Source organism: Rana temporaria, chromosome 1 (assembly GCF_905171775.1).
Source record: "Rana temporaria chromosome 1, aRanTem1.1, whole genome shotgun sequence".
NCBI classification, from domain to species: Eukaryota; Metazoa; Chordata; class Amphibia; order Anura; family Ranidae; genus Rana; species Rana temporaria.
Window position 1 is genome coordinate 20,364,552 of NC_053489.1, and position 27,518 is coordinate 20,392,069.

A 27,518-nucleotide genomic window follows, 5' to 3' on the forward strand; every position below is an offset into this window, starting at 1 on the left:
GATCATCTGTGGGGAAATCCATTGGTTAAAAATCCACGCATGCTCAGAATCAAATCGACGCATGCTCAGAAGCATTGAACTTAATTTTCCTCAGCACATCGTTGTGTTTTACGTCACTGCATTCTGACACGATCGTTTTTTATTAACTGATGGTGTGTAGGCAAGACTGAGGAAAGTCAGCTTCATCAGATACCTGATGAAAAAATCCATCAGACCGTTTTCATCGGATGAACGATCGGTACAGGGCATCAGTGTTTGTTCTTTCTTCATATCTCTTGTTGGATTACAAATTACTAAAGTGCACCAACTAAAGCTAGCAGAAGATTACCCTGAACTTGAAGGAATAATCATTACTTCAGTTGGTTGTTTAAGCTGACACAGCAGGACACGTGTCAGTGGAACTGTCCATTGGAGGGAGCCAAAGAGCATACAATCTCTTACATGTGATATAACTGTCTGCATTCATTTATATAGTTGTTTGCTATTTTAGGATGTTGAGTGAGGCCTGGTGGAGAGGTACCCCATTGCTGACATCTTTGCATTGGGGAATTGCTCCACTGTGCACTTACTCAGGTCCGACCTCAGGTTGTGTTACCACTTACCCGGACCTTTTTGTATTTGCCTAATTCTGAGACTGTTATAGAACTCTATATCATTGACTCTTACAGGGCCCTGTTTGAAGTCAAATGTTATCTGTATAACCTTGTTTTATTTTCTTCACCAAGTAAACTACTCATCCTTGGTTAAGCTATCTCTTGTGTGAGACTTTGTCTGTTGCATGTGTGGAGCAGGAAACCCGCAACAAGGTAACAGTTTTCCTTTACACATTGTAGCAGAGCATCCCAGAGAGAGCCTGGGAAAGTCCTGTTCGGGGTTTACACCTCTCCCAGGCTCCTCTCTTACACGTTCAGGGCAGACAGCCTTTGCTCTGCCTGGGAAACCCTGATAATGCTGATCCGTGAGAGCAAGAAGGTTGGTGGTACTGTTAAGCAGTATTATGTGGAAGCTGACAAGCTGTAGGCTTGTTCAGCCTGGTAGTGAGGGCTTGTAATATCGTATAGTTAGAGCTGGGACATGAAAAATTTGGTTGTGAGTGTCATCGGCGCAAAAGAAAATAAAATAAAATAAATAATAAACCGTGTGTACCCTTGGTAGGGGTTAATAGTGCATATGGAGAAAATGTTACTGTGCTGATCTAATTATCCAGAGGGTTTAATCTCTGGAGGTGTGGGCTGTGGATTGATATAATACACCATTAACCATAAGTGAAATGTATATATCAGGGCCACAATGTACCCAATCTTAAGTGTGGATAACCTAAATACAAACAATCTATGAAAATATATAAATTAAATTTAAATCATGCAAATGTGACACAGTAATTTTAAACTTGAATCACAGATCTGAATTAGTGTATCGGCATACACATCAATCAATATGCCACAGTGCTCCTGTGAGAAAATGGCTGTTGTTACTACTATAAGCCAGCTAAATAGTGAAAACAATACAGAAAATAGTGTATATATTAAAAAACACAATGTGCAATGTGCCAACTGCACCGTGAATTGTCCAATAACTGATATTGGAAACAGATACTCCCAAAAAAATATAAAATAGTTATCAAACAACCAGTAGAATGTGCAATGTGCTAGCTGCACTAAAAATAGTCCAATGACAGGCAATCTTGCTCTTATACAATGGGTTCCAGCAAACAAAAGGTTCAGTGTTGGTAGTGCTATATACAGAAAAGTGCCGCTATCTCTTCCACCCGACAAAGATGTGCCACCATCACCAATGGTTAAAATAAACACTCACCAGACCCCAGATATTATTAGGCTCCAAAGTGGTGTATTTTCTTTGTCCGTCAGTGGGTGTTACCTCCTTTTCCCTTTTACACGGTATCCTTAAATCCTCAAAAACAAGGGGCTCATCATGGTGTAGTATATTAAAATATATTTATTAAAAAAGGTAAAAATAACACTTACAATATAAAGTGCCTCTGACCGGCACTGAGTGTCTTTGGCAGTGTCAACCGTTAAAAGCCGCTGACCAGCATTTAAATGGCGTCCTAGAAGGTGTGCGTGCCTCGCTTTTCTCCGCATGTGTTGCTACAAGGGGTCCGTGCGTGCTGGTGTGCTGCACCCTCTATGTGTGTGTCCAGACAGCCTCTACGCGTTTCGCTATTTGCGTCGTCAGGAGAGCTGTGGACACTACTGTTTCAGCTGTATTTATACCCCTGTATGTTACCTGTAATGCTGCAAAGTAGTCACTGAAAACTGGAAGTCTTCCGGCCGCCATCTTGGCTAATGGCGCCGGAAGTTCCAGTTCCACCATTTTGGTTCCTGGATACCCAGCATCATTACAGTCGTTTGCCAATCCGGCTGTTAATACTGGGTATCAGGGGTAAAAATGTGCCCAGCAGCCAGGGTGGCTGTGTATGTGTAGCGCTATGCGCGCTGCTACCTTCGTTTTTGTCTGCCCCCCCCGTGTGTGGGCGCTTATCGCCCTGTGTATTATCCCCTAATGGCTTATCGCCGCAACCGGAAGTGTGTGTGCGGCCATCTTGCCTACGTCACCGGAAGTACCCGTGCCGCCATTTTGGTTGCTGGCGTCCTATGTTATTCTATGCCAGTTTTAGATGGTCATTGAATCCCCATAGAGGATGAATCGTTAGTCATTTTAACTGCTGGAAATGATCCCTGAGTAGCAGTCAACGTTTCTGGTTGACGCTGCCAGGGACACTTTACAATAAAACAACTTATTATTACTCAGATTGTGTTACTAAAAATTATGTTACTAAAAATTGGTCCAAAACCATGAAAAGCAGGAAACAGTATACAGTTTTCATTTCTTGTGCTGCAATGTTCTTATGGCAATATACAGTTTATTTTCTTGTACTGCAACATTTCTATACATGAACACTTCTCAGTGTATATCATTACTGGTATCTCAACCCTATGTTGCTAGTTTTTTAATACACATACTCATTAATTTCTAATACTTGATGATAAATGATCTAATATTAGTTCTTAAAGGGGAACTGCTCTAATAGCTTACATGCTTGAGATATTTATGTACGTGTTGTCAAATTGTTCATGAAATATATAGGGGCAATATAATGTGGAATACTTGAACCATCAAAAATCTTCCAAGAAACAATTTATATCTAGTTCCACATTCATTCCCCTAGGCTTAAGTGTGTCTAATCTAAAGATCCACTCGGTTTCGTTCCTCAATACTTTCCTTCTTAAGTTTAAGTTCCTCCAATTCTGTTCAATTTTATCTATGGCATAAAACTTAATTTTACTGGGATCTTTATTGTGTTTATTTTTAAAGTGCAATGACACACTATGATGTATGAACCCTTTTTTAATATTTCTAATGTGTTCTCCCATCCGCACCAAAAGTTTTCTTGTGGTTCTGCCCACGTATTGCAGCCCACACTCGCACTCTAATACGTACGTGACGTGTGTGCTGCTGCACGTGATCAGCTTATCCACTTTGAATTGTTCATTGTTGGCATGAGATTGAAAATGATCAACCTTTCTTGGTCCTTTTGTGGTGCGACAGGGTTTGCATCTTCCGTACCTGTAGAAACCCTTCTGGTCAAGGAAGGATATCATCTTTTTGGGTGGGTCCGGTACATTTTTAACCAAGGAATCACGTATTCTTTTTGCTCTTCTGTACACAAATTTTGGTCTAGATGGTAAAATTGTGTTAAGTTGTGGGTCTCCCAAAATAATGGGCCAGTGTTTTCTAATGATGTTTTCAAACACTCTATAGTCTGCATTGAAACCCGTTATGAAGGTGACATCATTCTTTTTAGGGGGTTAAGTTACTCTCTCTTTTAGCATATCATCCCGGTTCAGAGATCCTACCTCCAATCTAGTTTGCTCCAACCTTTCTCTATCATAACCTTTATCAGCAAACCTATCGATCAAGGTGTTTGTTTGTGTCTGATAGTCGGTCATAGAGTTGCAATTTCGTTTTATTCTGATGAACTGACCTTTGGGTATAGCCCGCTTCCACTGCGGATGGTGGCAGCTTCCAAACGGTATATAACCGTTACGGTCAGTTTCTTTGAAGTGTGTTCTCGTGTGCAGTTCACCTTCGACCTTGAATATTTCCAGGTCTAGAAACTGGGTCACATCAGGTTGTATGTTTATCGTAAATTAAATTTCATAGTGGTTGGTGTTGATATGCTCTATGAAATTATTTAATTGCTCACGATTCCCCTTTCATACAATTAGTATATCGTCAATAAATCGCTAGGTTTTTTTTTTTCAATACTTTTTATTGAACTGTTTTTTCAATATTACAAGAAAAGTAAAATACTAAAACAATAAAGAAATATATATACACAGCATCAGATATACATCCTTTCAATAATAAGTCATAGGTGTTTGGGCCAAATAGACCAACATTCATCAAATTTTTGGCATGTGAGTGAGTTAATAGCCAGTAGTCGTTCAAACGAGTAGTTCCTATGAACTGCCTTTGTGATGTCAGATAAATTAAGGGCTTTGTCACTTTTCCAGTTGCGCAGTATCAACGCGCGTGTTTCCAAGAGAATATGGGATATGACCTGTCTGAAGTCGTGGTGGAATTTGTCAATGTTCAAATGGAGGAGTGCAAGCGCAGGGTCTGGCAAGGTGAGTATGCCTGTCAGTGAGGAGATTAGTTGGAAAACCTGTTTCCATAAATTGTTGACGGAAGGGCAGTGCCAGAACATATGTAGTATGTTCCCCACTTGTCCACATTTTCTCCAGCAAGTAGATGATGTCCCCGGGAAGTATGTCGATAATCTAAAAGGGGTATAATGCCATCTGTTTGCTATCTTAATCCCCAACTCCCAGTGTTTGACACAGTGCGAAGCCCCGTGGACTGCCCTGAATGCACGTTTCCATTGGTCATCGGTAAAGGATGACCCTAGGTCCCCCTCCCACTTGAGCATGGCTGCCGTTTTGGAAAACTTCAGCTTGTCCTGGAACAAGTTATAGAAGAACGAAGTGCCTTTCGTATTCTGCGTAGCTGTGGTGTAGAAACGCCATACTGTACCCGGAAGGTCAACGTGTGGCGGGGGCCTCTGTCTAGTGAGATGTGTGATTTGCAGACACTTGAAGAAATGTGTAGTCTGTAGTCGGTATTGCGTCCTAAGCCTTTGTGCAGATTTGTGTCGACCACCCTCATATAGATCCGATAGGTGAGAAATACCCTGTTCAGTCAAGTCCTGTACTTTTAGAGCAGGAATCTCGGCTTCCAATAGTTGCAGGGGTAGTTCGAGGCCAGTGAGTCGTGTGTCGTGGTGTGTTCGGTCCAGAAGCAACCTCCAGGTCTTGATGTAGATTTGCATTGGTGGCGACAGTCCAGTCACATCCCAATGAGCCCAACCATCTCCTGAGAGTAACAGTTTCAGGTCTTTTAGCGGTGAAATGTCCCTTTCAATATCAACCCACAGAGGAGCGTCCGCATCTCTAAACCAGTATTTTATTTGGTCCAGCCTGGTCGCCCACAAATAGTCATGGATGTCGACTACACCCGCTCCCCCTGCTGTTTTGTGGGATACTAAATTGTTCCGCAAACACCTAGGTTTTTTTCCCCTTCCAGATATACTTCCACCCAATTTCTGACAAACTTTTAATGTAAAAGTGAGGGATGTGGACTGTAAGAGTCCGGAACACATATAAAATTTGTGGCAGAATCATCATCTTGTAGGCCGCAATCCTACCCATCCAAGACACTTCTTTTTTGGCCATGTCCCTGAACTGGGCTTCGTGCTTGGCTATTAGAGGGGGCAAGTTAGCCCTGGCAAGCGTGGCGATCCTATTCGTGATGACTAACCCTAAATAGGTAATGCTACCCTTGCTCCATGTATATGGGAGTTGATTTTGCAATGCCACTCTAGCGTGTGTTTGGACTCCTAGGTCCAGTACCAGGGACTTAGAGAAATTGATTTTGTAGTAGGAAATCTCCCCAAATTCAGTGAGGACATCGTGTGCCGCTTTTAGTGATACGATTGGGTTAGACAAGATTAATATGACATCGTCTGCGAATAGGTTGATGGAATGTTTGCGAGAGCCAAACTGGAAGCCTGAGACCAGAGGGTGAGAGCGGATGGCCTCCGCTAGAGGTTCTATCATGAGGTTGAAAATGGTCGGAGACAGAGGGCAACCCTGTCTGGTACCGTTCGAGATCGGAAAGGCCGAAGACAAAAATCCAGCAGCATAGACTTGTGCTGATGGAGAAGAATAAAAGGCCAGGATTGCGTTTTGTATGTTCCCTTGGAAACCAAACTTGCTTAAGACATGGTCCATATAATTCCAGTGCACTCTATCAAACACCTTCTCTGCGTCTATAGAGAGCAGCAGAGAAGGCGTTCGGGTTACCTCAGCTTGGTGGATCACATTTATAATACGTCTTGTGGCGTCTGAGGTTTGTCTCCCCCTCACAAATCCCATTTGGTCTCGTTGGATGAGTGTGGGTATAATGTTAGTAAGCCTTTTAGCCAACAGTTTAGCATATATTTTGGTATCCGTGTTGAGAAGGGATATAGGCCTGAAGTTTGCCGGGGTGCTGGGGTCTTTACCCGGTTTTGGCAGTGTCACTATGTGTGGTCTTAACATCTCATGGGGAAGGGTTGCAGGTTCTGCAGCCTTGTTGAAAACACCTGACATGTGGGGCAATAGGACAGATCGAAAGACTTTGAAGTATTCGTTTGTGAACCCATCCGGGCCTGGTGATTTTCCATTAGGGAGGGAGAGAATAATTTTTTCTATTTCCTGGGAATTGATTGGGGCATTGAGTGCGTTAAGCTGCTCTTCCGATAGTGAGGGAAGTTGTATGTTCTTCAGGAACCTTTGGATTCTTTCAGTGTTTGGTTGTGGCGTGTCGGGATCTGAGTGCAAATTGTACAGTGAACTATAATAGTCAGCAAATTGGTTCGCAATCTCTTGGGGGTTGATAACCTTGTGCTGAGATGTAGGATGTTTCAGGTAAGCTATCCTTACTTTAGTACGGGCAGCTTTGAGCCTGTTCGCTAGGTACTTTCCTGCCCTATTGGCATTGGAATAATAGTTTAGTTTTAGATGGCTGAAATGTCTTTCATATTGCTGGGTTAAAAGCTCCCTAAGGTCTTCTCTCAGAGAGCTCAGTTTAGTGGCTAAGGAAGGTGATGGGGATGGTTTGTTTTGCGATTCGAGGTCCCTCAAATCCAGAAGGATTTTGTTGAACCGTTGGGCCTTTTTTTTTCTTTTCTGTGGCGCCTAGTTGAATTAGTATGCCCCGCACATAGGCCTTGTGCGCATTCCACACAACATAAGGGTCAATAACCGAGGTAGCATTATCTACGAAGTAGTTTTGGATGTGAAGGGAGATATGTTTTTGACAGTGTTGTTCTTGTAGAAGTGTTGTGTTACAACGCCAGATGGGGGGTGAGGAAGAGACTCCCCTTTCCACTACCGGCATGGATATGGCCGCGTGGTCCGACCACGTAATGTCATGAATAGTCACTGTGTCCACATTTTGCAAAAGCCACTTGTCCAGCAGAAACATGTCTATACGAGAGTAAGAGTTGTGTCTACTCGAGAAATAGGTGTAATCCCTCTCAGTGGGATTTAGGCACCTCCAAACATCAAACAGTTCTTCGGCGTGTGTCAGGGCCTGAAGTGATTGTACTCTCTTGGATGTGTCGGAGGTTGTGTCCATTCTAGGGTCCGAAGTAATGTTAAAATCGCCACACATCACAAGATTTCCATATTTCATGGGATGCACTTTTTTAAGAACTTTTTTCAGAAAACGAAGTTGGTGCGTATTGGGTGCGTACACCGAAACGATCGTGTAAGGTTTTGAGTTTATATCCCCAGTGACGATAATGAATCTGCCTCCGTCGTCAATAAATGTGTCTTTAGGCTGGAAGGAGAGGGAATTCTTGAGTGCAAGCAGCACACCCCCTTTCTTGCCATCCGGAGTGCAGGCTGTGTACACAAATGGAAAGTCCCTATGGGAGCACGGAGGGGATTTGTGCAATTGGAAATGTGTTTCTTGTACACAGAGAATGTCTGCGCCCTGTTTCGTGGCTTCCGACCACATGGAAAAATGCTTCGCAGGGTGATTCAGACCCCGGGCATTAAGAGATAAAAATTTGACCATCTTTGCATACGGGGCAAGAACGAGTTCGCAGAAATGTCTTGCTTCTACTCACTATTCCCCAGGGGGCCTTCCGGGTATGTTGATGTACCGTGCAGGAACAGGCACCGGGTATAACGTCATCCACATCGGTGGTTCTGACAACGTCTCTAGATCTGTGTATATCAAAAAAACTGAAAAAATAAACGAGAACAACAAACAAAATCAATGAAAGAATGGTAGGAAACGGATCCATGAACGGATCCCCGTGCAGGCGTAGCTGCTATAGGTAGAAGAGGGGTGAACAAGAGAATTGAACTGGAACTCTCTTCTCCGGGGATTCTTAACTGTGGTGGGGTGACATTAGGCGATACCACCGGTTTTCTTCTTAGAGGAGCGCTTGTGAGACACCACCTGCCAATCATTCTGCATGGGTCTCACACCCGGATGGGGTGAAGGTGTAGCCGGTAGGTCGGGGAGAATACCCCATTGCTGCAAGATACCCAATCCATCTTCCAGTTTGGACACAGACACAGAGCTTCCATTATGAGTAATGACAAGTGTGGCAGGGTACTTCCACTTGTGGAGAATATTTTGGTTCCTCAGCGCCTTAGTGATAGTAAGCAGGTTGCGGCGGCGTTGCAGAGTGTGTCTGGATAAGTCTGGCAGCATCCTAAGTGTAGCGTACTGTTGAGGGAGCCCCCCTGGTTTGCGGGAAGCCTGGAGGATTTGGTCCTTGATGTGAAAGAAATGGACCCTCAGCAGGACATCTCTGGGTGTATCATCAGGGAGGAAGGATGGTTTAGGGAGCCTATGGATCCTATCCACGAGCAGATCATGTGCCGTCGCCTCAGGAAGCAGTGAGGAGAGCAGGGTTTGGGCATACTGTAGGAGCTGGTTGGGAGGGACTGATTCAGGGATACCCCGCAACTTTAGATTGTTCCTCCTGGACCTGTCCTCGAGGTCCGAGAGCTTGTCCTTGATCCATTCTATGTCTTCACCCTGCGTGGCATGTGCTTCTACCATTGTGTTATATGATGAGGTGAAGTCCTCCATTTTGGTTTCTACAGTGTGCACTCTGTGTCCCAGTCCCTGCACTTCTCTGCGGCATTCATTCAGCCCCTTAAGCAGATCAGACTGCAGAGATGATCTAAGGGAGAGCAGCATCTCCTTCAGCATAGTATCAGACACTGGGTCATCAGCAGTGGGGAATTCAGCTATGGGATCCCTTCCCTGCTTGTGCGTGGCAGCTGAGGAGATGTGAGGTACTGCAACGTCCATACCTTCTGTTGTGTGCCTGAGCGGAGAGTCCCTCCGCTGTCTGGACTTGGCTGGGCTCCTGGTCGTGGGGCTAGACGTCTCTGATGAGGAAGCGCTGGTCGGCAGGCTCGGGTGGACTGATATGTCAGCCGGATCGCCGCTGGTAAGCTGGAGATTTTCCTGCCTTGCTTTTCCCGCGCTGCCGCCATTATGCTGCTGTGGGCGCCGTGCGTGGATGAAGAAGTCATCCAGCTTTTGCGGCTGCTGGGGCTTCTTCCTGCTTCTCCCCATGTTCAATCGATTCCCCTGTAGGTCGGCGGTCGAATGCCCGCAAGTGGAGCTACGGATGGCACCGGTGGTCGCTGCTGTTCTCTGTTATCCCCGGTGAACGAGCGGAGCTCCTGGGCTAAGCGTCCATGTTAGAGCCCGGTCGCCACGCCCCCCAATCGCTAGGTTTTTTGTAATAAGACTTTGTATATAGCACCAATAAACACCCCACTGTTTGTCACTTATCCTATGGACTTGGTATCTGTGCCTGCTCATCCCAGGGAGCTTTTGTACCTGCTACCTATCCCCCAGGTTACATATGGTGGAGGCTGCGACCAGCAGTAGTAAGTTACTATTTTAAAGGCCAGTACCTAAAGTGACAACATGGAGGAAATCCTCAGACAAATGGTGTTAGCAAATGCTGCACAACAGCAAACTAACGCTGCACTGCAGGAGCAAACCAAGGCGCTGTACCAACAAATTGGTGCTGCGCAGAAGCAATCGCAGAGGCAGATTAGTGCTGCACAAGAGCTATTGCAGAGGCTGTTTGAACAGCTTGCCACTGCTGCAGAAGTGGATAGGAAAACCTTGACTGAGGTTGCAGAGATGCTAGCACAGTGGGCACCTGCGAAAATCAAGGATATTGGGCACAAGCCCTCAGCCATCCACGTGGGTCGCTTTCTGTCTAAAATGACTACGATTGATGATCCAGAGGCCTTCTTACTAACATTTGAACGGACTGCTGAGAGGGAAGGCTGGCCTAAAACAAAGTGGGCAGGACTGATTGCCCCCTTACTTTCTGGTGAATCGCAGAAGGCCTACTATGATCTGGAGTCGGCAGAAGCGGGAGACTATGAGAAGGTCAAGCAGGAGATCCTGGCGCGACTTGGTGTCACCTTGGCTGTTCGAGCACAGCGGGTCCACAGTTAGTTCTTCCAAGTTGAGAGGCCCCCAAGATTGCAGATGTTTGATCGAATCCACCTGGTGCGAAAATGGCTACAACCGGAGTCCCTGTCTGCGCCACAAATAGTGGAGCATGTGGTCATGCACCAATTCCTGAGGTCACTGCCAATTCCTCTGCAGAAGTGGGTGAGTCAAGTAGACCCCAATTCGGCAGATAACCTGGTGGAACTCGTTGAAAGGTACTTTGCTGCTGAGAACCTGGTCACCACCCCAACAGCCACACAGACTTTCCACCCAAAGCCACGGTCTCCCCAGGCAACTGGTAAGACTGTTCCAGGGGAAGTGGGTGGTAAGCATGGCAAGGAAGTAGGGGGGAGGATTTTTGGTGCCATCACTGAAGTTTGGCGTCCCAAACAAGGGAAACCACTGCCTGTCAGCAAACCAAACTGGGGAAACATCAGGTGTATTAGTTGCCAAGAACTGGGACATTTGCAGCAAACTGTCCGTTGACAGATGAACCAATGCAGTGTGATCTATCTATTAGAAGGCAGTCTATATTTGCTGCTGTTTCATGCGCTGCAGTGCCAAATGTGGGGAAACACATGTGTCAAATGACTGTTAATAATAAGCCTATTACGGCCTTGCTGGAAGTCTGGTTACTTTGGTTACAGCTGAGATGGTTGAAACTGTGAATGTTTGTGCTAGAAAAGTTGCTGTGATCTGTGTACATGGGGATACTCGGGAGTATCCTATAGCCACTGTTCAGTTTAAAACTGGCTTAGGTACGGTGTCCCATGCGGTCAGACTTGTGCCCCACTTGGTGCACAAGGCCATCATTGGTAGGGACTTCCCTAAGTTTTGGGAACTGTGGGATCGTCCCGACCTGGTCGCAGTACCTGACTCAGTCGCAGAGCCAGAACTCTTGGCTACTTCTGATATTGTGGGTTCAAGGGACTCCTCTCAGGGCTCTCCGAGTTTTCCTTTCTCAGTTATGGCAGGAGAGCTGGAGGAGCCTGAGGAAGTCCCCACAACCAGTATAGCCAGACAGCCGTCTGCTGACTCTGAGCCTACGTTGGAGTTTGCTGACCTTAATGTGCACAAGAAAAATGTTGGTACTGAGCAGAGAAAAGACCCTACCCTTGCCAGGGCCTGGGAAAATGTAATGGGGATTAATGACGTACCTGTCGAACCAGGGGACAGGCCCTGTTTTCCTTATTTCTGCAGCAATGAGGATTTACTGTATCGTGTATGTAAAATGAATGATGAAGTGGTTGAGCAGTTGGTGGGCCCTAAGCCATACAGATGGGTGGTGTTGGAACGTGCTTATGGGCACTTGCTAGGAGGCCATTTGGGGGTTGAGAAAACCAAGAGTGTTGCGCAGGTTTTACTGGCCTGGGATACAGAAAAAATATTGAGAATTATTGTCAATCCTGTCCTGTGTGTCAGATGTCAGCCCCACAGCCCCACTTCCGAAGTCCTTTAGTGCCCTTGCCCATTATTGAAGTGCCCTTTGAGAGGATTGCCATGGACCTTGTGGGTCCGCTCCCAAAATCTGCCCATGGTCATCAGCATATGCTTGTGATCATGGATTACGCTACCCGTTACCCTGAGGCCATTTCCTTGCGCGCCACATCTGCTAAAAACATTGCCAAAGAGCTGTTTATGGTGTTCAGTCGGGTTGGCATCCCTAAAGAAATCCTTACAGACCAGGGTACCCCATTTATGTCATGGATAACTAGGGAGCTGTGCAAGCTATTTAAGGTTACGCAGTTGCGAATCTCAGTGTATCATCCTCAAATGGATTGGCTTGGTGGAATGCTTCAATAAGACATTAAAAAGTATGTTAAAAAAGGTTGTTGACAAGGATGGGAAAAACTGGGACTTCCTGATACCATACTTGATGTTCGCCATCAGAAAGGTTCCCCAGTCCTCTACGGGGTACTCTCCATTTGAGCTGCTTTATGACACCCTCGGGGACTCTTAGACATAGCCAAGGAAACTTGAGAGGGAGAACAGACACCCCACAAAAGTATCATTGAGCATATCGCTCAAATGCAGGAGAGTATTGCAGCAATCATGCCGGTGGTGAAAGAACATTTACTGCAGGCCCAAGCGGCCCAACAGAGAATATAACAGGGGGGCCAAACTCCGTGTCTTCTCACCTGGTGACAGGGTCCTCGTGTTGGTTCCCACTGTTGAGAGCAAGTTCCTGGTTAAGTGGCAGGGTCCCTTTGAAGTAATTGAAAAAGTTGGGGAGGTCAATTACAAGGTGTATCAACCAGGTAAAAGGAAGCCCGAACAGATTTACCACATAAATCTGTTAGGCCCCGTACACACCACCGGATCTGTCCGCTGGGATTTATCCGCGGATCAGTTCCAGCAGATAGATCTGGTCGTGTGTAGGGCCTAGCGGACATTTTCAAGCGGACATTTGTCCAGCCGACGGTTTTCCAGCGGATAAAAATTTCTTAGCATGCTAAGAAATCTATCCGCTGGAAACCTGTCCTTTGGACTTATCCGGTCGTCTGTACAGACTCACCAGATAATTCCGTCCGATCCCCATCCCTCGCATGCGTCGAAATGATTCGACGCATGCGTGGAAGTATTTACCTTCCAGGGTCACGCACGTCGCCGTGACGGCGCGGCCACGTCACCGCGGATGTTTTCCACTGGGATTTTGATCTGATGGTGTGTACAAGCCATCAGATCAAAATCCGGAGGAGAAATGTCCGCTGGAAACGGTCCCGCGGACCGTTTCCATCGGATATCCTCTCGTGTGTACAGGGCCTTAAAGCCCTGGAAGGATAGACTGGCATTGACTCCACCAATGAATATACTGCCGCTTACTAGATTTCCTGATCTCGTTTGAAGGAGATCAGAATCACTTGTGGCTTTAAACCCCAGCCAGGGTCTCTATAATTCCCAACAGTGTCCCTCCACTTCCTAGTTAGATTGATCTCAGTGGAATTCGTAATTCAACAGCCCAGCAGTTCCATATGGTAGAGCAAAAAAGAAGGGCTCACATAGTGTAATCAAGCTATAAGCACTGTATTAAAATCATAAAAACAATAATCCACTCACATTTGTGTATATGTAAAATAGCGTGTCAATAATTTGTAAAGCCGGCTCCCACAGCCCGTACGTTCTGGGACCTTGCGTTGTTTGGTTGAGGTATTATCAGAACGCCGATCCTCACAAGGAAAACACGATCTGTCTCATATCCCCTGACAAGACGTGGATCTGTGTGTTTACACACACAGATCCACCTTCCTGCTCTGTAACAAACGACTGTGGACATTGCGGCCGCCGGGCACGCGCATCGGCTCCTCAGTGATGTGGCGGGTGCGCGTGCCCTCTATACCGCTGGGAAACCAAGGCTGCCATATGACGCTCGCCCAGGAAGGGATATCCCATCTGCGGATGTCATATGACAATGGGCGGGTAGGAAAGTGTTTAACTACTTGCCAACCGCCCACCGTCGTTATACGTCATCACTTTGAAGATGAATATCTCGGTAACGGCAGCAGCATATTCATCTCTTCAGTGGGTGGTCCTGTCAGCGATAACGGCGGTCTCTGCGAGATCGCCGTTATTGGTGGCGGGAGAGGGCCCCCCCTCCCGCCGCTCTCCCGCGCCCTCCGCCGCTTAACGTAGCCGTCGGTAGCGGCGGAGGAGATCGGGACCGTTCGGCAGCTGTGCGGGGTTGCGAGTGAAGGAAAAATCTCCTTCACCAGTCCCCATAGCTCTTCTGGGCGGAAGTGACGTCAAAACGTCAGTCCCGCCCAGCGTCTTAAAGCAACATTTTTTTTTTTTTTGTCATTTGAATTTCAATTTTTTTTTATTTTTTTTTGCATTTAAGCCTAAATATGAGATCTGAGGTCTTTTTGACCCCAGATCTCATATTTAAGAGGACCTGTCATGCTTTTTTCTATTACAAGGGATATTTACATTCCTTGTAATAGGAATAAAAGTGACAATTTTTTTTATTTCAGTGTTATAAATTGTAAAATAAATAAAAATAAATCCGAAAACACCCCAAATTTTTTTTTAAAGCGCCCCGTCCCGACGAGCTCGCGCGTAGAAGCGAACGTATACGCGAGTAGCGCCCGCATATGAAAATGGTGTTCAAACCACACAAGTGAGGTATCGCCGCGATCTTTAGAGTGAGAGCAATAATTCTAGCCCTAGACCTACTCTGTAACTCAAAAAATGCAACCTGTAGAATTTTTTAAACTTCGCCTATCGAGATTTTTAAGGGTAAAAGTTTGACGCTATGCCACGAGCGGGCGCAATTTTTAAGCGTGACATGTTGGGTATCATTTTACTCGGCGTAACATTATCTTTCACAATATATAAAAAAATTGGGCCACATTTATTGTTGTCTTATTTTTTAATTTAAAAAAGTGATTTTTTTCCAAAAAAAGTGTGCTTGTAAGACCGCTGCACAAATACAGTGTGACAAAAAGTATTGCAATGACTGCCATCTTATTCTCTAGGGTGTTAGAAAAAAAATATATATATAATGTTTGGGGGTTTGAAGTATTTCGTAGCAAAAAAATATATTTTAGTCTCGTAAACACCGAATCTGAAAAACAGGCCCGGGGCTTAAGTGGTTAAATAAAGAATAAAATAAAAAAAAGCATAATGAGTCTGACTTGCATTTTTTGAGTTGATATTGTGATCTAATCATCTCTGGGTGTCAGATGTTTGGATAGGAGTGAAATTTCAGTACTTGCCATAGGTTCTTCTTTCCATAGATATCCCCCTGCTTGTGTGCCATTTATATATTCCATTCTACACTTAATGTATTCAATATTAACATCCCACTTATGTATTTCCCAACACATTATCCAGATCAGTTATCGGTCCACTGACCCTCACCTGAGTGATGGAAAAATGTATCCAACCTTCTTCCGTATGACACCAGACGATCGGGTCCGTTTTGTAGCTATTATAACATTTTTGCATCATTTTGGGTGGAATTGGGTTGGAATAATAACAACAGAGGACGGCAGCGGTGATGAGGAGGCCCAAGAACTGAGCAAGATGATGAGAGAGCACAGGATCTGCACAGAGTATATCATTACACTCATTGATAAAAGAGCAGAAATGATTCAGAAAATGAGAATTGTTTATAAATCATCAGCTAAAATAATCATAGTGTGTGGAACTTTCACAATGTTCTTACTTCATATTCTTCAACATATACCCTCTATTACAGAATCATTCACATTTATTTTCCCACCTACATGGAATAAGATATCTTGTATGAATTTCGATGAGCACGCATTATTCAACTACAGCTTCATTTTTATTTGGCCACAACAAAAAGAAGTAAACATCAGTAATTATAAAAATGGTGTCAACTTCTCCAGCTGCTTAAATGACCCCATAATGCAAGATCTTGGGTTTTTCTTCTTTCGATGCCTTTTCCCAAGCAAAATCAAAAATGACATTTTACAATTTCTCTATAAATTTTCTGTAGAACTTTGTACAGATGTAAAAGATGTTTCGGATTTTTTTGAAGGTTATAGAGAAATGACCGCCTATGCATACAAGGCTGTGTATGTTCTGGCCAACGCTCTACATGGAATGCATATGAAGAAAGATAAATCTGAACCAAAAGAATTACAGCACAGAGTAAGTTGTACAATAGGTGTTTATATTACTATGACTCTATTCTATATAATATAATAAATATGTGAAAGGAAAATCCAGGGAGTGAGATGGACGGCTATCTTCACCCTCTCTCTCATTTTCTGGGCAATCAGGAAAACTGCAATCACCAACATGTTTAATTTCTCTACACACATTTCAAATATAAATAAACAAATAAATATTTAACACATTTTAAATGAACCACTCAAACCTAAGGATCAAAGACACCAACATTCCAGGAAAGAAAGTTTTTTTGAAACAGTGAGGGAAGGTACATTAATAGATGCCATAAACACATATATCATAAAACTGTCAATTTGTATTATATTCCAACATTAAAAATATTTAAATACAGACAAATTTGTAAATCAAGCAAAGAATATAGTATTCAGATTCTTTTGTTGTTGACATATGCTCTTCGCCTTATATGTTTTGCCAGTCGACTTCTTCAGGAGGCATAAGTTAAAATGAAATGGGATGAAGATTTTCTTATACTTATTTAATCACTTCTCCACCGGGCCTATTCTGGCACTTCTCTTCTTCATGTAAAAATCATAATTTTTTTAGCTAGAAAACTAATCAGAACCCCCAAACATTATATATTTTTTTTAGCAGACACCCTAAGGAATAAAATGGCGGTCATTGCAACTTTTTTTCTCGCACGGAATTTGCACAATAATTTTTAAAAACGCCTTTTTTGGGGAAAAAACGGGTTCATGAATTAAAAAATAACAAAACAGTAAAGTTAGCCCAATTTTTTTGTAAAATGTGAAAGATGATGTTACGCCAAGTAAATAGATACCTAACATGTCACGCTTTAAAATTGCTCACACTCGTGGAATGGTGCCAAACTTCGGTACTTAAAAATCTTTATAGGCGACGCTTTAATTTTTTTTACAGGTTACTATTTTCGAGTTACAGAGGAGGTCTAGTGCTAGAATTGTTGCACACGCTCCAACGCATGTGGCGATACCTCACATGTGGGGTTTTAATGGCGTTTACATATGTGGGCGGGACTTACATGCATGTTCGCTTCTGAGCGTGAGCTCCCGGGGACAGGGGCATTTAAAATAATATATATACAATTTGATTTTTTATTTTACTCATTTTTTTTATTTTTAAACTTAAAAAAAAAAAAAATAAGACCCCACATCTCTCCTCCAGGTTGAAAGCATGAAATCGTGAAAAAATATTCATGCCGACAGCCGCGATTGCAGCTTTGTTTACTTCCGGGTACCGGAAGTAAACAACAGTAAACAATGACGCGCCCGGGTCTCCGACGGTCATAGAGATGACCTGGCCACCGGAAATCTCTATCGTCGTGAGCCAGCGCCGGGCGATTCGTTCTCCAGGCTCTCAATGGCACGGTAGAGCCCGGAGAAGCACCAGATGGCGGCGGGAGGGGGGGATGTCCCCTCCCACTGCCTATAAGAATGATTAAGTGGTGGAACTGCTGTTATGATTATTTTTATCATGCACAAAATTGCCGTCAGAAGACAGTGATGTCTGAGAGATGCCTGTAGCTGAAGGCATCATTCAGATATCACCACACAAAGTCGAGGACGTCATATGACGTCCACACGAGGACAAGTGGTTAAACAAACACAATATAAATAAAAAATTTAAAACAGAAAAAAAAAATGACTCCATTGACAAATAAATGATACAATAATCTTAATCCATGTATAAAATGACCACATTGTGAAGGGGAATACACACAAGGATCTCTTACCATTGATATACAAGAGAATAACTTAACAGCCTTTGCGAGGTGTCACTAAGGTTCATGCATAGAAGGAGTCAGCCCCATCAGTAATAGTAGGCAGGGGGTGCATGTCCAGATGGCAGAGGGAGCAGACGTGTGAGACTTCAGCTCTGTCTTCCAAGTGGCATCCTGCAGGCATCCTAAGTCCGATTTGCATCGGACCAACTTTTCAATACTCCGCACGGTAGTGGGAACATTCCAGGCTGTCATCCATGGTGAAATATGGGCCACCTGCGGCATGACAGCTGGACCGATTCAGGTGGCAAGATGGCTCCAGGACACAGGCAGAGCAGCATGGCATGCTGCTGCAGCCACCTATCTCCACTCCTCACAAGAAATCACAGGCTCTGGTGAGTGAATCTGCCCCTGCTCCCCACGATGCACAGCCAGACCCCCTGCAGTCTCGGGACTCCCCCATAGACAGTGAGGATGGCTCAGGCCCACCCTGGCCTCCATCATGCATGCTATACAGGACTAGACAGATTGCATCAGTCCACATGGACTTTTCTCTCCTGAAGCAAGATGTGCAAAATTTAAGGGACAGAGCTGTGGAAGCTGAAGAACATATCCGCTCCCTTGAGGATGTTGTCCACCTCTTAGCTGTTATGGCGAGGGACCTAACGGGGGACCAAATCGACGATTTGGAAAATCGTTCGAGGAGGAACAACCACCACTTTGTTGGTTTCCCTGAAAGGGCAGAGGGCTCCCACCCAGGAAAAATTCCTATATAATTGGCTAGGAGACATTTTTGGGACTGATCCACCATCCTTTTCATATGTCATTGAGCGTGCCCACCGCACCCCTCCGCGTCCCACACCTTCTGGAGCACCCCCATGATCCATTATAGCAAGGATCCTCAACTCAAGACAAAGTTGCTATTCTGCGCACTTTTACAACAACCCCAAGAAGGCTATGACCTGGCTCAATGATCGACACTCAGGGCTGTCTTTTCCATTGGGCACGCTGGGCAGTTGCCCGGGGGCCCCCCTTGCCTGGGGGGCCCCCATCGGCTGCCCAGCAACCCCAGTAAAAAAAATGGTGGAGAGCAGCGGGACAGAACTGTAGAACTGTATCGTGTCTACAGTCTCTGAGGAAGAGTCTGAAGAGGAGTCAAGAGTGGGAGCGCTTCCGGGATGGGGGTCACGGGAGAAGTCAGACATGAGAAGACAGTAAGATTAAAACCAGAGCAGCCAAGCTGGAGCCATCTGACTGAGCTGTGCATGTTGCACCTGAGAGGAGATCGGTGATAGCGCCGCCAGGCCAGTCTAAGGGGCAGGTGGTTGCTGATGTAAGGGGGGATTGTATACAAAAATATTAGTGACCCCCCCTTACCTTAGTGTATTTACTCTACGGAAGGTGGTCTCTGGTCACCAGAGTGCCCCACACATCAGAGTTCCTGGTGTTCCCCTTTACATCAGAGTCTGCAGGATTCCCCCTTACAGTGCAAGGACCCTGATGTAAGTGGGAACTCTGATGTAAAGAGAAAGCAGTGTACTCTGATATAAGGTAGTCTCTGGTCACCAGAGTCCCCCTCCACATCAGAGTTCCCCCTTACATCATGATCTGCAGCGTTCCCCTTTAGATAAGAGTTCCCTTTCACTGTAAAGGGGAATCCTGCAGACTCTGATGTAAGAGGAAACTCTGAGAAGGCTGGGTTATAGTAACCTAACCTTCATGTCAATGAAGAAATTTGTAAAACTGTAATTTTAGGTACTTTTTTTTGCAGTGCCAGTAAAATAAATGTGGTTCTGCCAATAAATTTCATGATTTTTGTCAGTAAATTCTCGTGCACGATTGTGTAGACAGGGCCCCAGTGCACTGTATTGCCCGGGGGCCTATAATTCTCTTAAGATGCCACTGTCGACACTGAGTTCTTCCTAGGCACAGGGCTGCCTAATATCTGTGGTCCTAGGCCCCTGCATTCTCCTCTGTTTGCCTTGAACTGATTATGGATTTGTCCATCCTTCCATTTTCGAGAACTCGTTTTCCTTTACTGCACTGTCTGATCCAGATTTTCATGAAGGTATGGTACGCCTCCCTGCAATAGGCCTGAGAACTATTACCCTGCTATCTTTAATCCTAATAGACTGAACTTCCTCCTTAACCCTTTCACGCCGACAGGACGCAGATATGCGGCCCCAAATGCCTGGGCTTTCTTCCGTGGAGCCGCATATCTGCGTACATGTGTTCTGGCCGGGAGCGCGCCGGATCGCGTGCACGCAGCGGGGAGACGGGGGTGTCGAATTCTCAGTCGGGTCTCGGGCTAACAATGCACAGGTCGGAGAACCCGCCCCCAGTCATGTGATCACTGTGACAGCCAATCACAGTGAGCACATGAATGGGAAGAGTGTTGAACAGTTACCTAGTATCTTTTTCTCAGATCGCCTGTGAGGAGAAATCGATACATTGAGAAATCTTGTGAAATCTTCATCAAAAGTAAAAAAATATATAAATAATTATAATCAGCCCACAATAGGTCTTAGAATAGGTTCTGATCACCTTTGTTAGTATTAGTTAGGTTCAGTGACAGTATAGGTAATAGTGACAGTTTCAGTTTCAGTATTTTGTAGTGTCAGTAGTTAGCATTTGAGGTGCAGTGACAGCTTCCCTTTAGTACAGTAATAGTGACAGTTTCAGTTTGAGTATTTTGTAGTGTCAGTAGTTAGCATTTGTGTCACCGTTCATCTCAGCGTTAGTGTTTGTCACCGTTCATCTCAGCGTTAGTGTTTCTGTCACCGTTCGGCCCCGTACTCACGACCAAACATGTCTGCTGAAACTGGTCCGCAGGCCAGTTTCAGCAGACATGTTTGGTCGTGTGTGGGCGCGAGCGGGCCGAATTCCAGCAAACATTTGCCCGCCGGGCCTTTTCCCAGCGGACAAATATTCCTGGACTTGTTTTAAAACAGTCCGCTGGAATCCTGCCCGCTCGGACATGTACGGTCGTCAGTACAGACCTACCGTACATGTCCAGGCGCCCGCCGTCCCTCGCATGCGTCGAATGACTTCGACGCATGCGTGGAAGCATTTTAAAGGCGGGCCGCCCACGTCGCTGCGTCATTGTCGCGGCGACACCGCGTCATCGATGCGGCGACACCGCGGACACGCCCCGCGTATTGTTTACGCGCGGACTTCTGTACGATGGTGTGTACAACCATCGTACAGAAGCCCTCTGGCAGACATGTATGGTGAAAACGGTCCGATGGACCGCTTTCACCATACATGTTTGGTCGTGAGTACCCGGCCTTCGTGTTTCTGTCACCGGTGTTTTAGTAAAAATATAGATATATAACGTTTTACATTTATTACTGTTTTAGTGTGTAGGGTGTAGTTTGTGTCTGCACAAGTGTGGGTTAGTGCCTCAGCCAGTATCAGTGCTCCCATCAGTGTCGTTGATAGGGTCAGTGTTTTAGGAAAAAAGTTTTAGGTTTTAGTTTTTTTATAATATATAACAAAAAGGTTTACTTTTGCATATTTTTAGGTCTGTAGAGTGCCTAAAAAAAATGGCAAGTAGGCGGTATACTGCTGAACAGGCATATGCCCTCCTGTGCTCGGACAGCGAACCTGAGTTGGGCTCAGAAGATGAGAATTTCATCTGTGACAGTGAAAGTGACACTTCAGGCAGCTCTTCTGACCATGAAAGGCCTGTTACTAGCAGGCAGCAAGAGGATGTACAGGGTAGCACCCCATCAGTTGCACAGCCGCTGTACACCTCTCAGTGGATACCAGCAAGCTCTTTCACCCCTCAAATACCAACATTTATAGCCTCACCAGGCATAAATATCAATGTTGAAAATTTTGGCCCTGTGGATTTCTTCAAGATATTTGTGGATGACGAGCTCCTACAACACATGGTTGATCAAACTAATCTTAATGTCACCCAGTTTATAGCAAAACACCCGACATCTTCTCACAGGAAGAGATGGGTGCCAACACACCTTACAGAAATGAAAATTGTACTGGGTTTGTTACTCAACATGGGCCTAGTCCGAAAGCCTAAAATTCGGCAGTATTGGGCCTCTAGTCCCATCCATGCCACCCCAGCTTTTCCTGCAGTTATGTCAAGAGACCGCTTTGAAGCATTGCTGCGCTTTATGCATTTTAATGATAATTTGCAGTGTCCCCCAAGCAGTGACGCCACATATGACCGACTGTTCAAACTGCGGCCCCTAATTTCTTTTCTGTCTAAGAAATTTGCAACGGTTTATACCCCGGACAAAAATATCTCTATTGATGAATCCCTGATGAATTTTAAAGGCCGACTGCATTTTAGGCAGTTCATACCATCCAAACGTGCCCGGTGTGGCATAAAATTTTACAAACTGTGCGAAAGCACAACAGGATATACATATGGATTTCTGATCTATGAAGGACGGGACAGACATATCAACCCCCAGGGCTGCCCAGACAATCTTGGAGTCAGTGGGAAAATTGTCTGGCAACTGATCCAACCTCTGCTTCACCAAGGCTACAACCTTTACGTCGACAATTATTACAGCAGTGTGACACTTTTTAGATCTCTGCATGCTGCTGGCACAGGAGCATGTGGGACCGTACGGAAAAAACGCAAAGAGTTTCCACAGCAGCTGGTGAGACAACGTTTACAGAGAGGCACATCACTCAGTTACCAACAGGAGGAAATTATGGCTGTCAAATTCTCAGACAGAAAAGAAGTCTATATGCTGACAACAATCCACCCAGAGGGCACAGTGACTGTAACAGAACGGGGGTCAGCTACACCGAAGGAAAAGCCACTGTGCATTACGGCATACAACAAATACATGGGTGGAGTCGACCTCTCTGACCAGATCTTGCAGCCCTACCTGGTGCTGAGGAAATCTAAAACCTGGTAGAAAAAAGTGGCAATATATCTTATCCAGGTGGCAATCCACAATTCATTTGTCCTTTATAAAAAATCTGGTGGTACTGACACCTTCCTGCAGTACCAGGAAAAAATTATAGAACACCTGATGTTTCAAGAAGACCCCAGACAACCTGCAGAATCAGAGGATGTTAGGAGACTAACAGAAAGACACTTTTTGTGTCCTATCCCAATCACAGCAAGCTGCAAATTCCCCAGGAAGAAGTGTTGTGTGTGTGGCAAAAATGGCAAAAGATGCGATACTCCTTACCACTGTCCCACGTGCCCTTCCAATCCAGGCCTGTGCCTCGACCCTTGCTTTGAAATTTACCACACCATCCCACATTATTAGAAACTAGTGACTGGGTAGGAGGTTATTCAGGGTGTAACATGTAACATGTTACAACAGTTGAACTTCTCATTTTAAAAGGTTACATCACACTGCAGACTGTCTGTAATGTATACATTGATAATTAGACTTGGCTGAATTGCCCTCTCTGAATGCAACATATTTTTGGATCCTGCTATGGGTAAAAAAACAAACATATTGCACACATATATAGTATCCCCATGCAAGTAGGAGAATTTATTTTGGGTTGATTTTTGGTGGTGGGTCAAAGTAATGGCACAAAATATATAGCTAAATTAAAACATTTGTGGAAAAAAAAAGCAATGTATGTTTTTGCCTACTAAATTTAAAATTGTTCCCACAAAAATTGAGAGGCTAAAAACCCAACATTTACCCCTAGATAGATACCTTAGGGGGTCTTGATTGAAAAATTGAGTGATTTGGGGGGTAGTTCCATTATTTGGATACCAGAAAGTGTCTGTAATTAATTCATAGTACCTGAAATGTTAACTTGGATTAATTGCCCTCCTAAAGGCAAAATGTGCACTATGGATTCTGGGCCCAATTATGGGTACAAACAACAATTTAACACACACATATGTGGCATATTTATTCACAGAAGTATTAGGAGAAGTTATTTTTGGTTGTTTTTTGGTGGTGGGTCATGGTAGCAGCAAGAAATATATAGTCAGAATGTAAAAATTGTTATTTTTTTTACCTTTTTGACCAGTTTTCCTTTAATAATAAAACGGAATTTATGATTTATGCAATAAAATTTACCACCAAAAGAAAGCCCAATGTGTCCTGAAAAAAACAAGGTATAATTCACCTGGATACACCAAGCGGTTACAAAGATATGTACAGTTTAACAAACACATGTCAAAATTGCAAAAATGCGTTCAGGCATTAAGGTTTGTTTTACCCTTAGGCATGAAAGGGTTAATAACAGAACTATCCCCCTACAACTACTGACGGCTGTTTACTTTGCAATCTACTGCATCCGCTGTTGGACTGTGATGATTTTCACCCCTACAATGTTGCTCGGGAGTCACTCTGGACTCCACTACACCTCCATACCAGTTAGTGGCGAGGCCACGGTACAGCTCTCCCTCAGTTTAAGGGGGGTTTTTGTTTTACAGTTCAGGGATCCAAGGCTCGCTATGTTGGGGTTGGCCGAGCGGGGAGGGGTGCAAGGGATTTTATCTAGACTTTCTGGGACTTTGTATTTTTTTTCTCTCTTTTTTTCTTTTTTTTCTATGTTCCTTTTTGCACTTTTTGACTCCTATGTTTTTTCTCAGGTTGCTGCCTATGGCGGACTATTGATATTTTTTATCATTTCATTGCTGGCTCATGATGTCCTGATGGCGGATCTATGCACTTTTTTTCTCATGTGCATGTATGTGCTTCAGGTGGCGCGGCCTGCCTGATCATTTATATTCTTGTATGCATGTTACTTTGTGCTTATTTACTACTGTATGTTTTACAATGGCAAAGCCCCTAAGGATAGTCTCCTGGAATACTAGAGGTCATCTATCCGCTGGAATCGGCACCAGCGGATCGATCCGGTGGTCTGTACAGACTCACCGGATCGATCCGTCCGAACCCATCCCTCGCATGCATCGTAATGATTAGACGCATGCATGGATATCCTTATATGACAGCGTCGCGCACGTCGCCGCGTCATCATCGCAGCGACGGCGCGACACGTCACTGCGATGGGAATTTGGCGCGGATTTCGATCCGATGGTGTGTACACTCCATCGGATTAAAATCCGCAGAGGATTTATCCGCGGATACGGTCCGGCGGACCGTATCCGCGGATCAATCCTATTGTGTGTACCAGGCCTGACCCATGACGGGCGCTTTATTGTTCTTACTTTGCAAATTTATACGGTGACATTTACCATGGTGAACATTTATGGGCCCCCTCCCATTTTCAGAGGAGGTACTCTCTAGACTAGAGTTGAGCGGACACCTGGATGTTCGGGTTCGGCCGAACTTCAGAAAAAATTCCGGGTTCGGGACCCGAACTTGACCCGAACTTGACCCCGAACCCGAACCCCATTGAAGTCAATGGGGACCCAAATTTTTCAGTACAAAAATGTCTCTAAAACACTAAGGGAAAGGGCTAGAGGGCTACAAATGGCAGCAAAATGTAGGTAAATGTGGATAGGGAAATAAATTAAAATAACATAAAAAAAATAAATAAAATCTTGACTTAGGAGGACGAGGTCCATATGGAGTAGGAGATTGAGGTGGCGGTGGATGTGGCGGTGTAGCTGGAAGCGGCGGTGGAGGAGGACGAGGTAGCCAACACAGCAGGCTTTGGTTTTTAATTGATTTATTTTTTAAATTAGGGTACACCCCAAAAGAGTGAGAAAGATCTAGGGTTGCCACCTCATCCCTTTAAACCCGAACACATAGTAATTACACAGGTTCTGGGGCTAATTTAATGTCGATAAGGCACCAAGTGAGTTTGTTAGCAGCACCTTAATCAGCCAGAGAACCTGTGTAATTAATATGTTTTCGCTTTTAAAGGGATGAGGTAGCAAACCTAGAAAGATCAGAAAAACAAGAATGGCTGGGCAAGGCCGGCCCGGTGTCTATTCTGCACAAGATACGGACAAGTCCTGTGGGATCCATGCCTGGTTCATTTTAATGAACTTGAGCTTGTCCACATTGGCTCTGGACAGGCGGCTGCGCTTGTCTGTGATAACGCCCCCTGCCGTGCTAAATACACGTTCAGATAATACACTGGCTGCAGGGCAGGCCAGCACCTCCAAGGCGTAAAGGGCAAACTGAGGCCATGTGCCCAATTTGATGACCCAGAAGTTTAAGGGGGCAGACCCGTCATTCAGTACGTGTAGGCGTGTGCATAGATACTGCTTAACCATGTTGGTGAAATGCTGCCTCCTGCTAAAACGTTCCATATCAGCTGGTGGTGCTGGTTGTTGTGGTGTGATGACAAAGCTTTTCCACATTTAGGCCATGCTAACCCTGCTTTCTGAGGTGCTGGCGGTGCCCCGGCTGCGTTGGCGACCTCTTCCTCCTCCTCTGCCTTCGCCTTGTGCTTCCACTGTGCCCCCGCTGTCAGATGGGAATTCCACCAGCAGCGCGTCTACCAGTGTGCGCTTGTACTCACGCATCTTGCGATCACGCTCCAGTGAGGGAATTAAGGACGGTACATTGTCCTTGTAACGGGGATCCAGCGGCGTGGCCACCCAGTAATCAGCACCTGTTAAAATGTACGAAACACATCGGTCGTTGCGGAGACACTGCAGCATGTAATCGCTCATGTGTGCCAGGCTGCCCAGAGGCAACGAAAAGTTGTCCTCTGTGGGAGGTGTATCGTCTGTGTCCTCTGTATCCCCCCAGCCACGCACCAGTGATGGCCATGAGCTGGTCTGGGTGCCACCCTGCTGTGAACATGGTTCCTCCTCCTCCTCCATCTCATCCTCCTCCTCCTCATCCTCCTCCACCTCGTCATCCTCCAAAACTGTGCCCTTGCTGGACAATTGTGTACCTGGCTTTTGTTTGTGCAGGAACCCACCCTCGGAGCCACTTGTAAATGACTGCCCTGAAAGCCTTGGAAATTATCCCGATTCTTCCTCCTCCTCCTCCTCCTCCTGTGTCACATCCTCTTCCATCATCGCCCAAAGCGTTTTTTCAAGGAGGCATAGAACTGGAATAGTAACGCTGAGAACGGCATCATCAGCGCTGGCCATGTTGGTGGAGTACTCGGAACAGCACAACAAGGCACACAGATCTCGTATGGAGGCCCAGTTATTGGTGGGGAAGTGGTTCTGTTCCGCAGAGTGACTCACACGTGCTCGCGTGCTGCAGCTGAAACTCCACTATCGCCTGCTGCTGCTCGCACAGTCTGGCCAGCATGTGCAAGGTGGAGTTCCACTTTGTGGGCACGTCACATATGAGGCGGTGAGCGGGAAGGCCGAAGTTACGCTGCAACGCTGCCAGGCGAGCAGCAGCAGGGTGAGAATGCCGAAAGTGCGCACAGACGGCCCGCACCTTCTGCAGCAGCTGTGGCATATCGTGGTAAGTTTTCAGGAACCTCTGCACCACCAAATTCAGCACATGCGCCAGGCAAGGGATGTGCGTCAAACCGGCTAGGCCCGAGCTGCTACGAGATTTCGCCCATTATTGCACACCACTAGGCCCGGATTGAGGCTCACTGACGCCAACCACTCATCGGTCTGTTGTTCCATGTCCCTCCACAACCCCTGCGCGTTGTGGGGGTTTTCCCCCAAACAGGAAAGTTTTAAAACTGCCTGCTGGCGTTTACCCATGGCTGTGCTGAAGTTGGTGGTGAATGTGTT

At 45.4% G+C, this 27,518-nt stretch overlaps 1 protein-coding gene across 1 annotated transcript in view; it reads left to right on the forward strand.

The window, feature by feature from the left end:
- Positions 1-940: 940 nt before the first annotated feature.
- The window catches only part of LOC120927477 (vomeronasal type-2 receptor 116-like), a 53,317-nt gene continuing 26,739 nt past the window's right edge, over positions 941-27,518 (forward strand). The window contains exon 1 of the mRNA XM_040338221.1: positions 941-972. Within this exon, the coding sequence (XP_040194155.1) occupies positions 949-972 (24 nt within the window). The 5' untranslated portion in view covers positions 941-948. The remainder of the gene's footprint in view (positions 973-27,518) is intronic.